Source organism: Manis javanica, chromosome 1 (genome assembly GCF_040802235.1).
Source record: "Manis javanica isolate MJ-LG chromosome 1, MJ_LKY, whole genome shotgun sequence".
Taxonomy (NCBI): domain Eukaryota; kingdom Metazoa; phylum Chordata; class Mammalia; order Pholidota; family Manidae; genus Manis; species Manis javanica.
The window spans coordinates 235,638,107-235,659,040 of NC_133156.1; the positions used below are offsets into that span (position 1 = coordinate 235,638,107).

General features: G+C 40.1%; 1 protein-coding gene across 2 annotated transcripts in view; it reads right to left on the minus strand.

Annotated features, from left to right (window-relative positions):
• The window catches only part of TAF1B (TATA-box binding protein associated factor, RNA polymerase I subunit B), a 64,334-nt gene extending 54,755 nt beyond the window's left edge, over window positions 1-9,579 (minus strand). The window contains exons 1-4 of one of the 2 annotated variants that reach the window (XM_037026510.2): window positions 9,277-9,579; window positions 7,870-7,968; window positions 4,654-4,741; window positions 2,431-2,528 (exon numbers count right to left, since the gene is read on the minus strand). In XM_037026510.2, coding sequence (XP_036882405.1) covers window positions 2,431-2,528; window positions 4,654-4,741; window positions 7,870-7,968; window positions 9,277-9,294 — 303 coding nt within the window. In that variant the 5' untranslated portion in view covers window positions 9,295-9,579. Of the gene's footprint in view, window positions 1-2,430; window positions 2,529-4,653; window positions 4,742-7,869; window positions 7,969-9,276 lie in introns of those variants that run through there. The other variant, XM_073216786.1, reaches the window with a different exon arrangement.
• Between the last annotated feature and the right edge of the window lie 11,355 nt (window positions 9,580-20,934).

Consider the following 20,934-nt stretch of genomic DNA (forward strand, 5'->3'; position numbering starts at 1 on the left):
CCTAGTTGAGTCTCTTCCTTTTGCAAGCTAAGCAAATTAAGAATCAGAGAAGAAAAGTAACTTATATATGACTACACCACTAGTTAGGGGCAAAGCTGCTACTGGGTCAACCAACCTACTGATCCCCAGGTCCAAGTGAAAGTAAAACAAGATGAATAAAACAAAACAAAACTTTTCTACTTATTCCTTACCAACTAAGTGTGAAGCATCCATTAGCTATAACACAATACTGCAAGATAGCTATTAATCTCCACTTTACTGCTAAAGAAACTAAGTTGTCTAAAATGACCCAGCCAATAAACAGAAAAGCCACAAATAAGCTTTAGAGTCAGTTTTTATTCTGGAGGCTGTGTTCTTAGAATAATGCCATTCCTGCATCATTTAACTGGTCAGGTCTACATGGTTATGCTCATTGGCTACTTTCAGAGAAACTGTTTACAGGATTAACCCAGACGAAGTGGGTAGAAAGCTATACAGGAGTAAATCCTAATGCGGCTATTTGGTGCAAATATATGAGACTATTTACAAAAAAGCATTTATACATGGGATGACTGCAGGAAGAAACCTGAGTCACAAACCCTTGGACTACCCACAAAATTACCTAATCCAAATGACTATCATGTCAAGCCTCTGGTGTTTCATGTTTTTGGATTTTTAATTCCTGTAATACTTTTGGGATAAGCCCAGAGTTCTTTCAGGCCCTAATTGGTCTGCAGGCCATTTTGCTTTGTCTTGCTCCAGACGCTGGCTGGATAAAAGGCTCCTCTGTAAATCTTTCCTTGGTGATTTTAGCCCACTGTTCTTCCTCCCTCCTCTTTGCCCTTAATGTCACTCATGGGCATATGTGTAATTCTGTTTACTCATTGCATATATGTGTAAAACACTCTCTAACTAGGATGGCTCTCTTGGCACCTGGTTTCCAATGATGGGCATGAAGCAAGGTACAATAATCACTTGTTCCTAAGTAACTGGCTTTTAAAAGAATTTCTGAAATGGCTTCAACTACATGAGGAAATGTGAAATTCAATTAATAGCAGGGATATTATGGCATTCCTGAGAGGCAGTAAAGTCAACTGGGGTTCCTCAAAAAACTGAAAATGGAAATCCCATACAACCCAGTTAACTATACTTCTAGGAATTTACCTGAAGAAAACAAAATATTTGATTCGAAAGATATACACACCCCTATGTTTACTGCCACATTATTTATAATAGCCAAGATATGGAAGCAACCTAAGTGCCCATCAATAGGTGAATGGATAAAGAGGTGGTAATATATATACATAATGGAATATCATTCAGCCATAAAAAAAGAAAAGAATCTTGCCATTTGTGACAACATGGATGGATCTAGAGGGTATAAATAACCCAGGCAGGCAGAGAAAAACAAATACCATATGATTTCACTTACTTGTAGAATATGAAAACAAAAAATGAAATGAACAAAACAGCAGTACATTCACAGACACTGAGAAGTGACTGGTGGTTACCATGGGGGCAGGTTTAGCAGGGGTGGGAGGGGGGACAAAGGGGCACTAAAGTCTCAATCATAATATAAGTTGGTCACAGCGATGGAAGTGCAGCATAGAATATATAGTCAAAGGTTCTGTAACATCTTCCTTTGTTGACAGATAGTAAATGTACTTAGTTGGGATGAATATTTAATAATGTATATAACTGTTGAATTACTGTTTTGTATACTTGAAACCGATATAATATTGTATATCAACTATACTTCAATTTAAAAAAATACACATAAAAAATAAAATAATAAAATAACCAGGGGGCCAGGGTGGGATGGTGGGGGGGGGGGTGCAGGTTCAGAGTCAAAGAGTGGCCCCCGGATCAGCAGCTTCAGTGTCACCTCATTAGAGATGCACAGCGTTGGTCCTACTCTGGAGCTACCAAATCAAAGACTCTGGAATGGGGCCCAGCGATCTGTTTTCCAACAGGCCCTCCAGATGGTTCTGATACACAATCAAATTTGACAACCCCTGGTTAACATATCCTCCCCAAGGTGCATTCCAGAACTCAAGTCCTGATAGATGCTACACACATACACACAGAGAGGATTTTGTTCTCAAATTGTGAATACTGCACACTACATCCTCTTGGAAATTAAATAAGCACATTAATACATAAATAAGTCTACAAAGTTTTTTGTTTTACTTAACCCAATGTTTCCTAAGTTTCTGAAGACTATAATCTTCATTTTCTTTTGGATATATTGCTTATCTACACATCCTGTAGGAAACACTTTGGGAATTGCTGGTCAAATAAAAGGATTAAAGGAAAAATGTCAGAAGAAATTATTCTTCCACTTGCTCTACTATTTATTAGTGAGAAATTTTCTCCTTAGTTTCACTCTAAATCTTAGTGTTTTTCAAACAACAAAATGTGAGGCTAATACCTAGACACAAGTGGGCTTACCTTTAATTCTGGGCTTACTCCAAGGGTCTTTAAGGCTTCTGCTTGTTGGTAAAGTATGTGCTGAAAACCTTCACACACATACCAATCCCAGCCTTTCTCTAAAGGACAAGTAACATGTTTCAGACATTTGCATTCTTAACTAACTAACTATCACGCTACTATGTGGTTACAGTTGTGTTTTACATATTACAGCTGGAATTTTTGTGTATCCCTGAGTAAGATTTCCAATCTTACACTTTCTTCTTTCCAATCTGGCAAATTTGGACACAAATGCTAGAGTTAACATCATTTTTGTAATTTATCAGATTTAAATATCTTAATTTATAATTTTTCTAAAATATTAATGTAAGAGGCAGAAAAACAAAGTCACCATGTTTAAAATGTTTCAAAAATTATCCTGTACTGAACAATGCCCAGCACAATCCTAAATGAAAGAATATTCAATACTAGCCACTGCTTCTGTCACTCCTCTGTTCCAACTCATAGAGAAAGGGAACAATGAGTATTTGGAGGACAAATGAACAAAAACAATGACCAACGGTCCAGGGGTACAGGAAAGGGCAGTGAGAACGGCAAAAGAAAAAAAAGTGTTCGACAGCATTCTGCTTTTCTGGAAATGGTTCTAATTTATAGGGGAACTTGAAAGCAAGGAATGTAATTCTTATCGAGCTCTGCCTAGGTACCAGGTGTGTGCTAGGTATTTTAAACAGTTTAAGCACTTTATTTTCGTTAATTCTCAAAACAAACCTAAGAGATTGTGAAGAAAACTTACCACAATAGACTGAACTGAATGTTTAAATAGAACTACCAGTTAAAGAAAACATTAAAATCTGTTAAGACACTTTTGTTTTATCCCTCCCTACTGGACAAATACTGTAACTCTTTGAAAAGCGTTATCATCAGAACTTTTCACAGCTTCTGAAGTCTGTTAATTTGAGTCCAAGATCCCCTCTCCTCAGAATGTCACAGGACTCCTATTCCCTCTCCCACCTCAGTGTTACAAGCTCTCCCTGTTCCTGCTAACTCAGTTTCTGTTAAGGGTCTTAGGTGGTAGATAAGGTCTATTTTATTCATTCGGAAAGCCTGTCATTTTGATGCATTCTGAAGTTGAGGGGTTTAAGCTCTCAAGCTGATACATGTGCTCCCTTCTTCCTGCACACTGTTCTTAGAAGTGTATAAGTTGCATGTTAAATTCTGAGTCGGGGCTCCTGATTTACACAACAATTGGTATTACCATCCTCTTTTTACAGATGAAGAAACTAACATCAAAGAGGTTGAATATAAGACACTTGACACCACTTGAAGTATCTGAAGTTCCTTCAGCAATTTGATTTACTTAGATGGGTCAAGTCCAAATTGATCAGGTTTTACTCTAATAAAACTCAATTAAAATTTATCAGGTTTTAGCCTAATGAAAATAGTCCCTGTTAAATGTCAAACAGGAACATGTGTTAGCATTTAGGTGTTCTCTCTGTTATTCATCTAAGAATGTCAATGTATTCCATGTAGATATTTCATTAACATTTATATATGGAAAATATATTTCCTATGTGTGTATCCTTAAAGCTACTTCATGTAGAAGAGTCCGTCACTATCATTAGCCTGGTTGCAAACTTAAGAATCTGGTCCTAGGTAATTAGTCATGGATATAAAAAGCATCAGACTTTACCTCGGGTTCTTCCCAATAATGGTTAATTATATGTACTCACTGGATTAATGAAACAGATTACCTACCATGCTTAGGTTATTTTAAGGAAAAATAATTTTGCTTCTTTTAAAAGGGTGTATTCAAAATTCAATGTAAGAAATGGATTTCTAAAAGTTGAATATCAGTTGAACTTGCCTAACCTGACAATTGCATAGTTAAATTATTTCAGAAAACAAGCATTTTTCTTTAAAAGCATAGAAAAATCATACTCATAATATATAAGATAACAGAAAAACATATGTCAACATGAAACAAGAAATATGCTCCCTTTGCCATTAAAATTTTCTGCATAATAGATGCTCCACTGGAGAAGCAACTCATCGACAATAGCAGGATTTTAAAAGGAGATGCTCTAAGACATTTACTTCCAATTTTACCACCAATAATTACCCACTTTAATTTCATTCTGGACTATGTGCCTAAAATTCCAGCAACTTTTCTAGGTTCCATTCCACATCCTCAAGTCGTGAAAATGAAAAACACGATTCAAGAATGCTAAGCACATATGAAGTTACCAAGTTTTCTTTTTCTTTTAAGTCCCCGGTTGATGGATTTTAGTTGAGTATTAGGAATGGCCTCAGTGTTTATAACTTCCTTAGATCTCTGCACAGAAGGAAACAGACCATTAAAAAGATACTTTTACATCTCCCTAAACATACTCCCAAGCATGCTCTGGAAAGTAAAGGGAAACCAAACTGTGAGCACCAATACCAATGACCTAACACCCTAGGAAAATTATATAAATTGTAACATTCTGGTTAATCTTTGTTCTTCATTCAAATTTCTCAGCACCTAAAATAGTGCATGGAACACAGTAAACTAAACAAATGTCTGTCAAATGAATAAACTTTTATTTTTAATTGCTTTTTAAATTTTCCAAGCCAAACCTACAGTCAAATTTGTTCATTTTTTTCTCCATCCAAAACATACTTTGGAATTAAAATAATTTTATTTACTGTAACCGGCAATGCCTAAGTTACGTACAGACTAGTTTCATCTTACTTTTCTGTGTGTCTGTCTGCATAGTACTCTAAAACATCATTCATTTCTGACATTATAAAATGCTATTTTATTTTTACTCAAACCTACAGAATTTTAGAATGACTAAATGGTGAGTACACATCAACCCATGGTCTTTAATTGCAAGTGTTCTGAAGGGCTGGCACCTAAAACTCTGGTTCTCTTACACCAAAATTTCATATTAAGCCTTAATGATGGAAGAAAGGTGAAGATTTCTAACCAACAGGTAACATCTGTATATGTCTCTAAATTTAGATACTTGGAATGAAACTTATCTTCAACTTTCATAAGAATGAAAGAAATGTCTCTAATAACAGGATTTCTGGAACGTGGTCCCTGTAGTCACAGAAACCACATTCAAAGCAGTTCTGGTGGCTTGAGAGCAGAAGATCAAAGTACACATCAAAGTAGTTACCCAGCAAAGACAGGTACAACTTCAAAAAAGTAGGCAGGGAAAAAAGGCTTAAAGTCTAGACAAGACAAAATATGAAATAACTAAAAGCTAATAAAAGCCAAATATCTAAAACTGGATCTACAATTAATTAAATTACTGAATGGTTATGTTGTGGAGTATTTATATAGTCAATAAAAACATCCACAAATGTTTGGGACAGCACAAGAAAATAATTTTAAGACAGAAGATTAAAAAATACAGACCCACACCCCATTTCCCTTCCCAAATAAAGAAAAAAAGAGACTAAAAGGAAGCAAATGAAATGTGTGTTGAGATTATTGGTGATTTTAGCTTTTACCTTCATAATTTCCAAATATTCTGCAATAAATCTTCTCTTATGATAATAAATACCCATTAAACTTGCACAGTTCTAGCCTACCCCTTTATTAAATACCCATGAACTACTTGCAAGATTTATTATCTAAATTGACCAGATTTAAGATATGAAAATTTTTTCCTGTATAAAATATACCAAGATAACACTTTAACTCCTTTACCAATTCAGAAGGCCTTTTTCTGGAGTGTAGAGAGTATTTGAAGCTTGAGAATTATAAATGTGGTAAATTGGAGGGCAATGAAAGGGGTAGAAAAATAGGGAAAGCTGTATCATGACTTCTACTCTTCACAGGTATGACTATGATCTCACTGGCCAATCTCCACCCACTGGATTTCAGTGTCACCACACATTGCAAAAGCATGGTCCAGGGGGCAGCGATCCCGTCATATTCTGTATGGAGAACACTCCTGGACTGCCACAAAGCCACGGGTAACCACTGAGGTTGTAAGACACACAGCTTTGCCTAACATATGGGTGTTGAGGCACTAAGTTCTCGGATAAAGATGCTGCCCACCTTCGAGAATGCTGCATTCTTAACTGTGTCTCCATACAGGCTGATAGCCTTCAAATGTGGAACTAGGTAGTGGTATTAGGATCTTTCAAATTAAAAAATGACTGTAGTAAATATTATTAAATAGAACTAAATAGAAGCATTATCAAATACAGAAATAGAAGAAACAATTAGTTAATGTAGTTTAATTTCTACAAAAATTGTATGCTGACTTCATCTGCTAATGGCAAATAGTCCAATTAGACCATCTTCCTTCACTGTGTTTATGCTGGCACTGCTGGTATAAAAGCAATGGTGAATAAAACTGGCTGGTGCCTTAACATCCTCAAAGCAGGAAGGATCAAACTATATGTATTTAAAGTGTACAATTTGATGTGTGCTTTTGTGTATGAATATAGTGTGTATGTATATACTGTGTATATATATGTATAGGTAGGCCTGTATATATATATCTCTCTCCATGAAACCATTATCATAATCAAGATAATGAACATATCCATCACCCCAACAATTTTATCAAGCAAGTACATATCTTCTTAATACTCTGAATGACTTAAGTGGGAAGGAGACATAAGAACTTTAGCTGAGACTGAAGAACAATGATTGTCTCAAGAAAAGCTCTTGTGTGCTAGAGCTGCAAGCTAAATTAATCATTTTTCTCAAGGGAAACATTTTTTTTTTACTCATTTTATATATTTTGTCTAGGTTTTTAGTTGTTTAAGATAGGAAGGTAAATCTGGTCCCTGTAACTACATCTTGGCCAGAAGCAGAAGCCTGCATGGTCCCTTTAATCTGTTCCAGATGTGCCTTTCAAGTCTTTATGATGAAGGTAATATATATTAAAGTCCTGGCTCAACACTTCATACTTGTGTGACTTTGACAAACACACTCAATCGCGAGCCCTACTTGCCCCATGTATATACAGGCACAATAGTTGTTGTGAAGAAATGAAACAATGGGTAAGAAAGCACTTTGTAATCTGTAAGGTACTGTACAAAGATAAAATGATAATGAAGCATATTGCCAATACTCCCAACAGACCTTTATCACTCTTGACCTTCCATCTTCCAAACCTCTAAGCTACCACAAGACATTAAAAATTCTTAAAGAACTACTAATAAAAAAAAATGCATCACCTTCTAAGCACAATTTTAGTTATTTTCTCTTAGAACATAGTCTGAATCAGGAAATCATTTATAAATGTGGCCCAATATAATCACATCCTAAATCTAATTACACATTCCTTAACCCACATGTGAGCACTTACTTGAAGACAACCCACATTTTTGGAGTCGACTGCATTGCATGAATGATGAAAATACATCAATTATTTGGGAACCATGCCATATATCAGGCTAAATCTGCAACTTTTAAAACAAGCAAATTCATACATGGTATCTGTTACTTACTTCTGTAACATTATGGCAAGAAGTGCAATAATATTTGCCTTCATCAGTAAGCCCCCAAGAGACTGAAGCGCACTGAGTACATCGTTCTTTGAACTCTTTCTAGAGGAAGATGGAAAAGGTGTTACTATCAAACCATATTCAATAGATTCAACCTAAGCCCTGCAGTTCTACTTTGAGGGTTCCCTGCAATTTTATCTTATAAATTAAAAATAACAGAAAATAGAAAATATATCAGAGATTATCTAATATACAAGTAGAATAGCGATTCAGTCTTGTGAGCAGTTTGAAACTGAATCAAACTATTTAAAGGAAGTTTCCAAAATATGCAGTATATGAGGGGAAAGAAAGAAGAAAAATGGTAGCAGGGGGGAAAATGGGGGCGGAGATAAGTAAAGTGAATACCTTGAAAATGCTGTAAAGAAAAAAGATCACAAGATTTAAGTAAAGAGAAAACAAAAAACAGCCATAACAGACCATTTGAACTTCCTCCAAGGTCACTAAAAATACAGATTCACCACAGAAGAACCAGATTTTTATCAGGATTGTTTCAAGTTTTAACTTAATTCATTCAGCAATATAAGGAGTATGCACGCACACGGCGTTTACCTAGGTGCTAGGGCTTCAATGGTGAGCAAAACAGATAACCCTACTTGTGGGATACAGGCTAGTGGTGAGTTACAATTACGAATTTCATTAACCTAGCATTTACAGACGTTAACCATCCTTTATGCAATAAACATTTATTGAGCATCTACAATGAGTAAAGCCTTCTATCACCATAACACTTCTGTACATACACAGAGTGGCACTAAATTACTGATTCCTTATCGTTGATCTAATTACCGAAAGCTCCTTTAATAACGTCAGAACGCAGTATTCTATGTAGTATGACAAAAGGAATGCCAAATTTATTTCGACAAGTTGGTAAAGTTTTCAATGACCTCCAACTTATAACTACCATGATCTCGGAGAGTCCCCAAACCCGAACTGGGAATCCTTACAGCAGACGGCGGCAAGGATTCCCAGCGAGAGTGGGGTTACTTGGGAGCACTAGCTCCGGCGCTCCCTCACCCACCCCAGCACCAAGGGTACTTGTGCGTGGCCCTGTCCAGAGAGGATAAGCCATGTGGGTGGTCACCCCATAAAACCCACAACTTCATCAACTCCTGAAATACAGCCATGCCGACTAATACCCAACCCTCCCCTTAACCCACAGCCTCACCCAGCCGCGAACTCCAGCCTTTTCCCCAGACTGCGCGCGCTCGCGGCCCGCCAGCCATCCCCGTCCCCGCCCGGCAGCCTCGCGCCCCGCCCCCCTCGGCCAGCCGGCGTCCGCCAGCCGCTGCCCTTCGGCCTCCCCCTCCACTCCAGCCCGCGGTCGGGCCCGCCGGGCGCACGCTGTCTCACCGTCTCCTCCAGGTCCATAACGGTGCCGCCGCTGCCGCCGCCGCCGGAGCCCGTTATCCGGGCAGCAAGCGCACCTTCCGGGAGCGCCCAGCGGAATCCGCCGGGCGGAAACTCAGACCTTGACTTTGGATTCCGGGCGTTTGCGGCCTCCCGGAGGCCTCCACTCGCTGGGGGACTGAAGCTCCCCAAATCCTGTGTCCCCCTCCCTTTCCTAGTCGAGGTAACTAAAGCCAACCAGTAAGAAACTGGGCGGTGTCTAAAGCCAAGCTGATTCAGTCAAGCTCTGCTCTCCCGAGACCCTCCTACTCGTCCAGGCTGCGAGGGAGGTGGAGGCCCGCGATCCGGACGTGGACCCCGGCGCGCCCGGTTTCCCTCTTCATTCTGGCTTTAGTAGCGCAGGAGAGGCCTGGGGCTCTGAAGGAAAAAACTCAGGCTGCGGAGGTAGACCTGGGTTTCTAATCACCTTTCTGCTACCTTGAATCAGTTTCCTGCGCTGTAAAACATATAACCGCCCCCCTACCCCAGACACACACACCGCGTATTGAGCCTCACATAGTAAGCGCTCACTAAATTTAGCTTTAATTGTTGTTCCCGCATTGGACATATCCATTCCTTGATTTAATGATTAAACAGGTGCTGTTTTAGGTCCTGGGGATTCAACAGTGAACAAAGTAAAGTCCCTGCCTTCATGGAGGTTCCATTCTGGCGGGGAGAGACAAAAATAAATAAGGAAAATGTTTGGTAGGATAAATGGTGACCCAGTGCCAAGGAGAAAAACAGGAGAGGAGAATGGGGGCTCAGATTGTTTTGATTTTAAATGGGGTGATCAAGAAAGGTCTCACTGAAGGACCCCTGAGGCGAGGGAGCCGAGTCATGGGCACAGTAAGTCCCAAGGTCCTAGTCCTGAGCCTCATGCCATGTCATTTAAAGATCAGCAAGGAGGTCAGCGACTAGAACAGTGAGACTAAAGGGAGAGGAGGAAGGAGGTTGGGGCAAAACATGGTGTAAGGACTTTGACCTGGAGAAACTGGGGAAGCCACTGGAGGAGCTATTTGATCTGACTTCAGTTTGAGATCAGTCTGGCTGTTGTGGGGTGAATAAGGTAAAAAGGCTGAGAGACCAGTTAGGAGATTTACAATAATCCAGACGAGGTATAATGGTGGCTTGAACTAGGTAAAAGCAGTGGAGACAGTGAGAAGTACAGCGATTCTGAAAATCTAGATTTTGAAGGTAGAGCCATAAAGATCTTGATGTACAAGAAGCAGGCTGTGGAAGAAAAAAGTCAAGGATAACTTCAAGAATTTTGACCTGAGCAACTGGAAGGGAGAAGCTATCACTGACTGAGTAGAGGCAGACTGTGAGTGGCACAGTTTGGGAGCAAAGAAGAGGAGGAATCAGACTTGTGTTTGGACACGTTAAGTTAGAGATAGTTACAAGACCTCCGAGAGAAGGCAATGATGTATAGGAGTCTACAGCTCAGAGGCAGGTCCTGGACGGGCGGTATACACCGAGGAGTTATCTCTGCTGGATGGTATGTAAAGCCATGAGATGAAATAAGATCACCGAGGGATTAGATCTTTATTCCCTCACTCCTTATTTACTTGGTAATTCATTTATTTCACAAACTCATTGAACACCCTCTATATGCCAGACACTATTTCAGCGATTGGGAAATGCAAGATGAGCAGGACAGAATCCCTGCCTTCAAGAGGTGCTCAGTCCCGTGGAGCAATGAGCCTCATTATTTTATCATGGCGCGAGATAAATTCTCTTTTCAGGGTGTCATCTTTGTTACTTACCCGACTTGGCTGTGCGAAACTTTAGAGTCTTTCTGAAAAACCTTAACCCATCTTCAAAGCATCAAGGATTGTCATATGAACAGCATGATCATAAGCCTCTTATTTTTTAGACTAGCTCTGATTCCAAATGTTGAAATATTAGAATTGGAAGGGGTACTTAATGCCCAACTAAATAGGAGTTAGTGTATTGAACTAAAATATGAGATCAGGGGATTTTTGCCTTTCTGTTTAATTGCTGTGTATCCAGGACCCAGAATAGTACTTAGCTCATAGGAGGTAATCAATAGATACTTGTTGAATAGATTAATGACTTTGTAAGGTTTTTATATATATGCAAAATGGCTTAAGTAAACATTATCTTAATTTAAGTTGCACAGAAATGAGTCGCATATTTTTCCAGCCATTCTTCAGCAGAAAATTGAATGCTTTCAGCAAAGTCAGTCCTTTGGAAGAAAATGTCTTTTAGATTATTGTAAGATTTAAAGGAGTATTGTAGCAGAAAAGCTTTAATATGCATTTCTTAAAACTCTACCATTTTTGGCCTGTCAGATTGATTTTTATCTAATGGAAATGATCAGTGGATGAAGGGCTCAGTGAGATGGACTCTATCTTATGTTTCAGGTCAGGGTGAATGTGGGTATGTTTCTGGAGACAGTCTAGCTACGTACAGGTGATATGGTTAAGGAACGTTGAGGCAACCCCAAGAAGAGGAAATAAAGAAATAAAATTAGAACAGAGATAATAAACCTTCAAAGGGACCGAAGAGTCCTTGGGCCAAGATTTGACTGAACACCAAAGCCTGATTGAATGTATTAACATCTCTAAACAAAGAATATGTAAATCGAAAGAGATGTATTTAGCCCTTCAAGCCTAATAAGAGGAGGACCTAGCTACAGGAAAGACCCCAGCACTATAGTGCCCTAGCAGTTAATGTAACCAAGGTTCCACACCTCTTAAATGACAGATACTGGCACTAACCATTATTCAATTCTGCCAGTAACTTGGGACTAATAAATCTAAAAATTTTTATGAGATGGACAAATTCCTAGAAAATTACAAGTTGTCAAAAGGTATGTAAGGAGAAATAAAAAATCTGAACAATCCTATGTGTATTTAAGAAATTGGCTCTAGCAATTAAAAACCTCACAAAAAAAAAACCTAATCTCAAATGAGGCAAAGCTGGTAAATCTATCAAATATTTAAGAAAGAAATAATATCCATCTTACACAGACTCTCCCAAATAATGGAAAAAGAGAGAACATTCACCAACACTTCTTATGAGGTTAGCACAAACTTGACAGAAAAACCTAACAAGGTTATTTTAAGAAAAGTAAAAATTAAAGTCCATTCTCTCTCAGAAATATAGATACAAAAGTTCCAAATAAAATATTAGCATGTTGAATACAAGTCTTTTGTTATATTCAGCAATATATAAATAGGATAATAAAACCAAATTTGGCTTATTCTAGGAATGCAAGGTTGGCATAGTATTTGAAAATGTATAAATCTACAGTAATCCAGATAGGATGGTGCAGGGGTAGACCAAATGATCAATGGAACAAAATAGAAAGTTGAGAAACTGATCCATAAGTAAATGTAAGATAACCTGATTTACAACAAAGTTACTACTAAAATTCAGTAGGGAAAAGAAAAATTTTCAATAAATAATCCTGGTTCAATTGGACATTCATATGAAAAAAAATATTGACCCCTCCATCACATCATACAAAAAAAATCAATTTGAAATGGACCATAACCCCATATGTAATAGGTAAAACCATAAAACTTCTAAAAAAAAATAGGCAAATAATTTTATGACTTGAGATAAGACAGACTTCCTAAGCAGGTCACAAAAAGGCACAATCCATGAAAGAAAAGATTATTAAATTAGATTTCATTAGAATCAAGAACTGTAGTTCATCAGAAGACATTGTTAAGGCAAACTAAAGACTGAGAGAAAATATCCACAATGCATTTATTGAACAAAAGATGTATATCCACAACAAATAAAGAATTCCTACAAATCAATTAAAAAAATAATAACAACTAAAAATAGGCAAAAAACTTGAACAGCTATTTCACAAAAGAAGATAAAAGATGAGTAACATATGAAAAGGTGTTCGACATCATGACTCATCAGAAAAATGCAAATTAAAACCATACCAACATAAATCAAAAAGCTAGTAAACTGTTCGGCAGCAGTAGAGTGGCTGTGACCATAAAGGTGAAGATAGTGCCAGTCGACAGACGCAGCCACTCAACTGCTCACTTCGTTAAAACATCCCCTCTACCCGAAGGGACAAATTAATTGTATTCAGTTTCAAAAATAGTTGCCCAGAGGTATAGTACTGACAGTCACTTGTCATCACAGGAATACTTGCCTTTTTGCTTAAAAGAAAAAAACTAACCCATCTGTAAGTCTGACAGATCTTTCAAGTACTTTGCCATGAGGTGTCCGACAACATTCCAAGGGACAAAGGACTGCCGCGGACGCTCAGCTCATCCCAGGTGAGGTAATGATCCCGTGCCAGCTGCAAGGTCCGGCGTTGGGACCTCACCGCAGCCACAGCCACGCTGCTGCCCTCGCCCTGTGCGACCGGCCCGCTGGGAGCCCAGCGGGGTGGTCTCATCGGGCGCTGTCGGGCCACCTTGTCTCGGAGTCCTTCTACCATTCTAGTCAAAGCAGGCACTACTCTCGTGGTTACATCAATACAATTGTAACCACAAAATACTGTTTTTCTAAAAAATGATTTCCTATGGAGAATAGATACTCTCCGATGTACCTTCCCGTTAGCGGCTCCTCAAAAGCAGCTCTTGCTACATTCTATTATTGTAACAGAATTTAGTGCCTGTCAAGAGCAGGGACATGATAAAAATATCTACATTTTATCCAACTGCATTGCAAATCTTCCCACTGCAAACCTGTGCAATTTATTCTAATGCTTGTTTCTTCTAAACTTTCAGCATTTTCTACATCTCTCAACAGTATTTGCAACAGCATTTGTCATCTCTTTTATTTCAACCATATTTATCAGGGCAGAATGATAGAAAACAGATAAATATAAAATGAAATTTTAGCGGGTGATAAATTCTTTGAGGCTGCATAGGTATGTGGGGTGATGGGATGGGGGAAGGTGACCAAAACTTGCCTAGGGAGAACAGGGAGACTTCTGTGAAGTGTCGGGTGAGCTGATGGGAATACAGTGACAGCTGTGCAAGATGTGGGGGAGTACATCCCAGGGAGAGTGCAAAGGTGCTGGGCAGAACTAGGCTGGGTGTGTGTGCGCAACCGAAGGAAGCCAGTGCGGCTGGACAGTAGGGGACAAGAGGTAAAGTCGTGGGACTCGGGGTTAGGGCTCCGGACAAGTCCCCAATTGTGGAAGGTTGTCTGGACCCACAGGCTGATACTTGGCCAGTACACCCTGACAGCCCGTCCTATACATTCCACCAGGCATCCTCTGTAAGCCCGTCTCCTGGTTCTCACCAGTGACTCCCACCTGAGAAAGGAGGAGGGGTGCCTGGTTGGTGAGCTAGTGGCTCGTGCAGCTCAGCTAACCTGTGTCTGCGTGTGGGGATGACACCTTCACACGACTTGGCTCGGACAGAGCTGGGGAGAGTGGGGAGTTGGGGAGCAGACAGGTGGGGCTCCACCGGGACAGTGGGAACCCCTGTGACAGAGGGAGGCTGTGCAGGAGGGAGGGGCCTGAGGACACCACAGTGCAGCTCCCACTTTTCACCATTCTTACTGAATTTCACTTCCATTCAAGAAGCGTGCATTTGTTAAAAGCCTCCACATGCCTTCCAGTCAAGGGCATTAACAATATTAGTGTTCTTAATAAAGTGAGGGCTGATGCATATCTAACATTTTCTGAGCCAGACACCATTCCAAACATGTCAACTCATTTGAATATTATAATCATCATTCCCACTTTACAGACAAGAAAACTGAAACCAAGAGAGATCATTTACAATGCATGTAAGAGGCTGAACCAGGCCTCAAAATCAAGCAGCCTGGGGGAGAGCACAGCCTGCTGTGTTCGGAGCCCCTCAAGCTCATTCAGGTGGCACTTCACAAGAGATTTCTGTGACTCGCCAATAATAAGATGTTGAATGTGTAAGACTCTCAGGTAATATTGTAAGGATCAGAAAATGTTTGGATATAATTGCTCTTAGTTCAACAGAAGCTGAGGGACAATTCATTACAACAAACAATATTGTTGTTACTAAAAGACATTCTCTTTTTTGAGACTACACATCACCCAGTGGCTACTGATTTAATGGGGAAGTTATTGAGGGGGCTTGACGCATTTCCCTTTGTCAAATCAGAGCTCCAACAGGGGCATTATTTAGTGAGAACATACCAAATAAAAGATCACACCAATGATTTCTAAAAACCAACACGTGCCTTAGAAATTATTAGATGGATTTGATGAATGCTTTGTTACATTATTTTATAAGCAGTTTTGATATGTAGATAAACAGATATGGTTTGACTTATTTAGAAAATGGAAGGGAATAGATTTCTAAATTTTGATTTATATAGAAACTTATACATTAACATACATTCCCCAATCAGTTGTTAAATATGAGTATTTCAAATATTCCTTTGAAGGCTACAGTTAGGCATTTCCATGTAATTCTACAGGTATTGAGAAGTCATAGAAGGATTTTGAACAGAGGAGTAACATGGTCTTAATTTATGCTTTGAAGTGTTGTTCAGGCCTTTGTGTGGGAACAGACCACAGGGGATCAGGGTGGAGGGAAGATGACTAAAGAGGCAGTGCTTGGGGCTCGGACATGTGGTGGGCAGGGGGAAGTAGACAGACTTTGAAGGTGGAGCCACAAGGAGGGCATGGGGAATGAATGGTGCAGCCCTTCGCTGAGATGGCTACGAGCAGGTTCGGGCTGAAGATCAAGAGGTCGGACATGTCTGCTCTGGTATGTCTAGTGGAAATGCAAGGGGAGACATTGAATAGGATGCCAGACAAATGCGTCTGGAGTTCAGAGGAGATGTTCTGCCTGGAGATGTGCATTTGGGGGTCAGAGTGCGGAAATGGGGTTTAAAGCTCTGGGATTCAATGAGAACCTGAGGGAGGGAGAGTAGGTGGTAGATGAGAGAAGAGAGCCCTGGGCTGAGCTGTGGGCTCTGCACTATTCAGAAGATGGAAAGGGCAGAACAGGCTAGGAAAGACGGAGGAGAGGAGCAGCTCGGGGTAGGAGGAGAGAGCCAGTGGATTTGCGACCAGAGCCCTGGAGGAAAGTTTCGAGAAAGAAGAAATGTCAGATGATACTGAGAGTTGGGTGAGCTTAGCTTCTCAGCAAGATAGATTTCAGTAGGATGGTGAGGGTGAAAGCTTAACTGGAGGAGGTTCAAGGCAGAAGGAAAAAAGCAGGGAGTGAAAGACATGGCTTTAGGAGTTTTGCTGAAAGGCAGAGTGGAGAACTGGGCAATAGTGAAAGGAGATACGGAGGGGGTTAAAATGTGAACTACTATAGCGTGTTCCTCTGCTGTTGGAGAGGAAATATCACTAGGAGAGGGAGAGTCACAAGAGCAAAGTCCTTGAGTGGGTGAGAGGGACAGATCCAGCCCCTGATGGGCCCGAGGGGCTGCATTATTCTTATGTGACCAGACCATGGGAATTCCAGGAACGTGGCTATCACTCAGCCTGGCTGGGCCCTGGCCTTCGGGTGTGGCCACATTAGAACCAGTCAACTCAGCTAAAAGTTTAGTTAAAGAGGTTCTGCTGAGTATGGAGATAGCTAAATACCATTTCAAGGAGGCCCCAGAGCAGCAAATCAGGAGAGTAGGTTTGAATCCGGCCCTGATAACTAACCAGCTAGCTGCCTGAGGTGAACAGCTTCTCAGAGCCTCAGCTTTCTCATCTGCAGTATGGCAATAATAACTTCATCAGAGCACCTTCTGAGATCGTCAGGGACAAAGGAGATACAGATGCACAGAGCTTTGTCAAAGCCGAAGGGCTTTGTAAACTGAAATGTGAAATATGAATGCCATAAATTGTTATTAGGCAAAATTTACTAGATCTCCCCTCCCCTGTTCATCTCAAAACAGGCACAGCTTGCAGAAGAGACATTTCTAAAGATGCATTCAGTGCCACTCCTTTCTGTGGGCTTCATTTTCATAACTAGACTTTTAGTTTGTTTTTTTTTTTGTTTAAAGATAAGAGCAAGTCTTGGCTGCTTGTGAAAGCATTCAGCGTCATTACAGACATAAGTGTATCACTTCAAGATCATCAGTTGAAAGGGTGGGGAGACATATTATTATCTTCAAAGCTTTCTGAGAACCTATTAAATGCTAATCACAAAGCACAGGGATATTCCAGAAGCAAACCTCGTCTTTGACTTTCCAGTCACAGGAGACTTCTTCCTCGTGGGCTTCCACCAACATGTCTGCTGGAGGGAGGGGAGAATCAGGTGTATCCCCCATGAATGGTCCCTCTGAGAGCCTCAAGGCCTGGTCTGTCCGTAACTGCAGCTGAAACCCCGTGTGGTTTGCCTAGTGCTGGGGAGAAGGTGCAGGAATGAACACGTGTTGGGCATGCAGTGTGTCAGGCACACGTTACCCAGGCTGTCTCATCACTGAGCTCTTCTCATCAAACAGGAAGGGAAACTGAGGCTCAAGAAGTCAAATCAGGCCACACGGCTAGCAAGAGGCAGAGAGGGAGGCTCTTAACTCTGTTCTGCCTGCTCCAAAGAGCCTGATCTTTCGGCTAGAGAATGGGTGCTTCATAAAGGTTTCTTTAGTGAATGAGTGGATGAATGAATAAAGTCCTCTTGATTAAAAAATGCCCTGTCAAAGGACATCAACAGCCAGGAGGCACAGCCCCAATTAAACAGAAGCAAAACAACCTTCTACATTCATGTGAGGTACTCAGAGTTTGGCTTAAATAACTCAGGAGTTTCCCAAACTCAAGTGATAAGATCTCAGTCAAGTTGCAGAACCTGTTGGTGGCTGGTTTATCCATTTCTAGTCTTGGGGCAAACTCATCTCTCTCCTCCCTCCCTTCCAGGAAGCTGAGTAGACAGAGCCACAGGAGTTGTAGCTCTGGCCATTGGCCTTAAAGTCCTTGAAAGGTGAGTCCCAGCCTGTGGTCATCCTGTGGCCTGTACAGGCTATATAATTTTTGAGGTTCCACGCAAAATGAAAATATCCTGCCTCTTGTTCAAAAATTAGTAAGAATTTCAAGGTGGCAACAGCAGAGCATTAAACTGAGTCCAGTCTCATCCTGAGCATGGGGTCCGTGTGACTGCACGGCTGCATGCCCATGATGCTAGCCCTGCCAGTGGCAGGGAAAGGGAAGAAAAGATTTTAGGAGATCGGTGGACCATCTTGGGGCACCAAAATTAGGACAAATTAATAAAATTGCTATGGAGGTCAGCTTCTAGTTTCTTAAAGCATACAACTTCAGACTAGAGAGGGTTTTTAGAATTCATCTAGAATCACTCCTCCATTTTATAGATGAGAAAACTGAGGCCCAGACAGAAGCAGACCTGGGGAGTCACGGGAAACCACAGAGAAGACAAACCCCCTCTGAATCTCACTCATTCTCCATATCACTGGCCAGACGGAATAATGCATTCTTTCTTTCTTCTTTTTCTCCCTAACCCCCATTAAAAGAACAGTAAATTAAAAGGGTAAGTCCACAAGGACCAAGGTCATGGAAGAGGGGGCAATAGTAACGGAAGAGGGAACCTCCCTGAAAAGTTTGAGAGTGTGTGTGTGTGTGTGTGTGTGTGTGTGTGTGTGTGTGTGTGTGTGCATGTGGAGGAGGGGGTAGGAGGAAGGACAGACTAGCAAAGGGGGAACTGCGTCCAAATCTGAGTACTACCGTGTCCCCTTCCCAGAAGGCCAGGAGCATGTTGGCCATCTCCCCAGGCCGGAGATGAGAGCCTTCTCCGGAGTAAATGCCAGAGCTTAGCATCTGAGATTTTTCACAAAGAGCTGGTTTGAAGCTCTGTCCTATTACATAGAAGCCTGCAGGGATCAAGTCTGGCTTATCCAAACTTGGTAAACCAAAGTGCAAAAAGCTTTCTAAGCCCATAAGTGACCAATGGCCAGGCAACTCCAGACATGGGGGGAACTTCTAATGAAAGAAAACAAAACAAACAAGTAAATGGAAAAAAAAGAATTGGGAGAAATCTGAGACAACTTCAAATTGACAATCTCCCTGAAAAGGGAAGGGATGATGCTGTATCTAAGAAAAAAGAACCAGAAAACTTTCAAAATGCTGAAAACAAGGAAAACTGCTATAAGGTAAATATGTATGAGTTGAAATAAAAATTTAATACAAAAATATCAGAGAAACTTCTAGAATATAGAACAAGACAGAAAGATGGAAATAGCAGAGAAAAGAAAAAACAAGAAGATAAGTTTAGAGGTTGAAAGTCAACCACTAGAAATGCCAGAAGGAGAGTCAAGGGGAGACATTATCAAGAAAGTAATATAAGAAAATTTCAGAGGACTAAAGCATGAATTTCCAACTCAAAAGGGCTAGCACAAGGGATGCACCTAGCAGGGAATGAAAAAAATCCACGGTTAGGTACACCATTGTGAATTCTTGAATATCAGGGATACAGAGAAGATACTATACACTTCTAGAGAGAAAAAGAAGAGGACCTTCCAACAACACATTGGAATCTAATGGACAGCGGATGAACGCCTCTAGTGTTCTAGTATTCTAATTCACACCCTACACTTCTATAATCTGCCAGACTGTCCATCAGATGAGGGTACATAAGGTATTTTCAGATATGCAAGAACTAAAATCACTTACTTCCCTTCTGCCCTTCCTTGTATCTTTAGTGAACTACTGTAGGTAATGATCTAGCAAAACCAGGGATTCAACCAAGAAAGGACACATGGAATCTTGGAAGCAAGAGATCTGAAGCCTAAGACACAATGTGATTCCTCACAATGACAGTGAATAGAAATTTCCAGGTGACATATGTACAGCACCAGTCTAAACTGGAGAATACGGCCGGAGGCTCTGAGAGGAGAGTCTATAGGGATAAGACGAATATGACATACTTGAAATTATGGAAAATATTACTGATTGAGGCAGACATTAGGAAAAATTAATGATAGACACGTAGAAAATTAGGCACATTGAGGGAAAAGGAGGAAAGGAGTAACTCCAGTAAAGTGAAGAACTGAGTAATAAAGTTGGTATGGGCATAGCATTCATGTGGTTCTTCAGTGAAGGGCATTTACACAATCATAGTAAAGTATGTCCTGATTACTGATATAACTAAAATTGTTTTATAATGATGTGGGGAGGTGTGAGAGATCTGAGTCTATATTTATCATTGTGGAAACTCAGTAATGGTGTCTCAAAATGTAAAATAATACATTAATAGGGATAGCCCCAGATGCATGGTTTTAAATATCCACAAGACTTCCAAATTTAAGATTGTGGACCATTAAATATGAAGCTACTAAGAGGCTAGAAGAATGACAAAAAGTGAACAAAGATGAATCCAAATGCCAATAGAAGTATAACTTATTTAGAATAAAATTCACCAATTTTAAGTAACAAAACAATGTGATAAGTTTTGACTTACATGTATAGTAGTGCAACCATTACCCAAAAGGTGGTTTAGAACAATGCAGTCAATCCCCAAACCCCTAGGAATCCCTTATCTGCTATCATCATCATAGATTTGCCTTTTCTAAAACTTTTCTAGAACACATAAATACATGCACTATATAATCTTTTGTATCCTACTATTTTCACTTCATAATGTTTTAATGATTCATCCATGTTGTTGCATATATCAGCAGTTCATACCTATTAATTGCTGAATAGTAGTCCATTTAGATACAGATTTTTTTTATCCATTT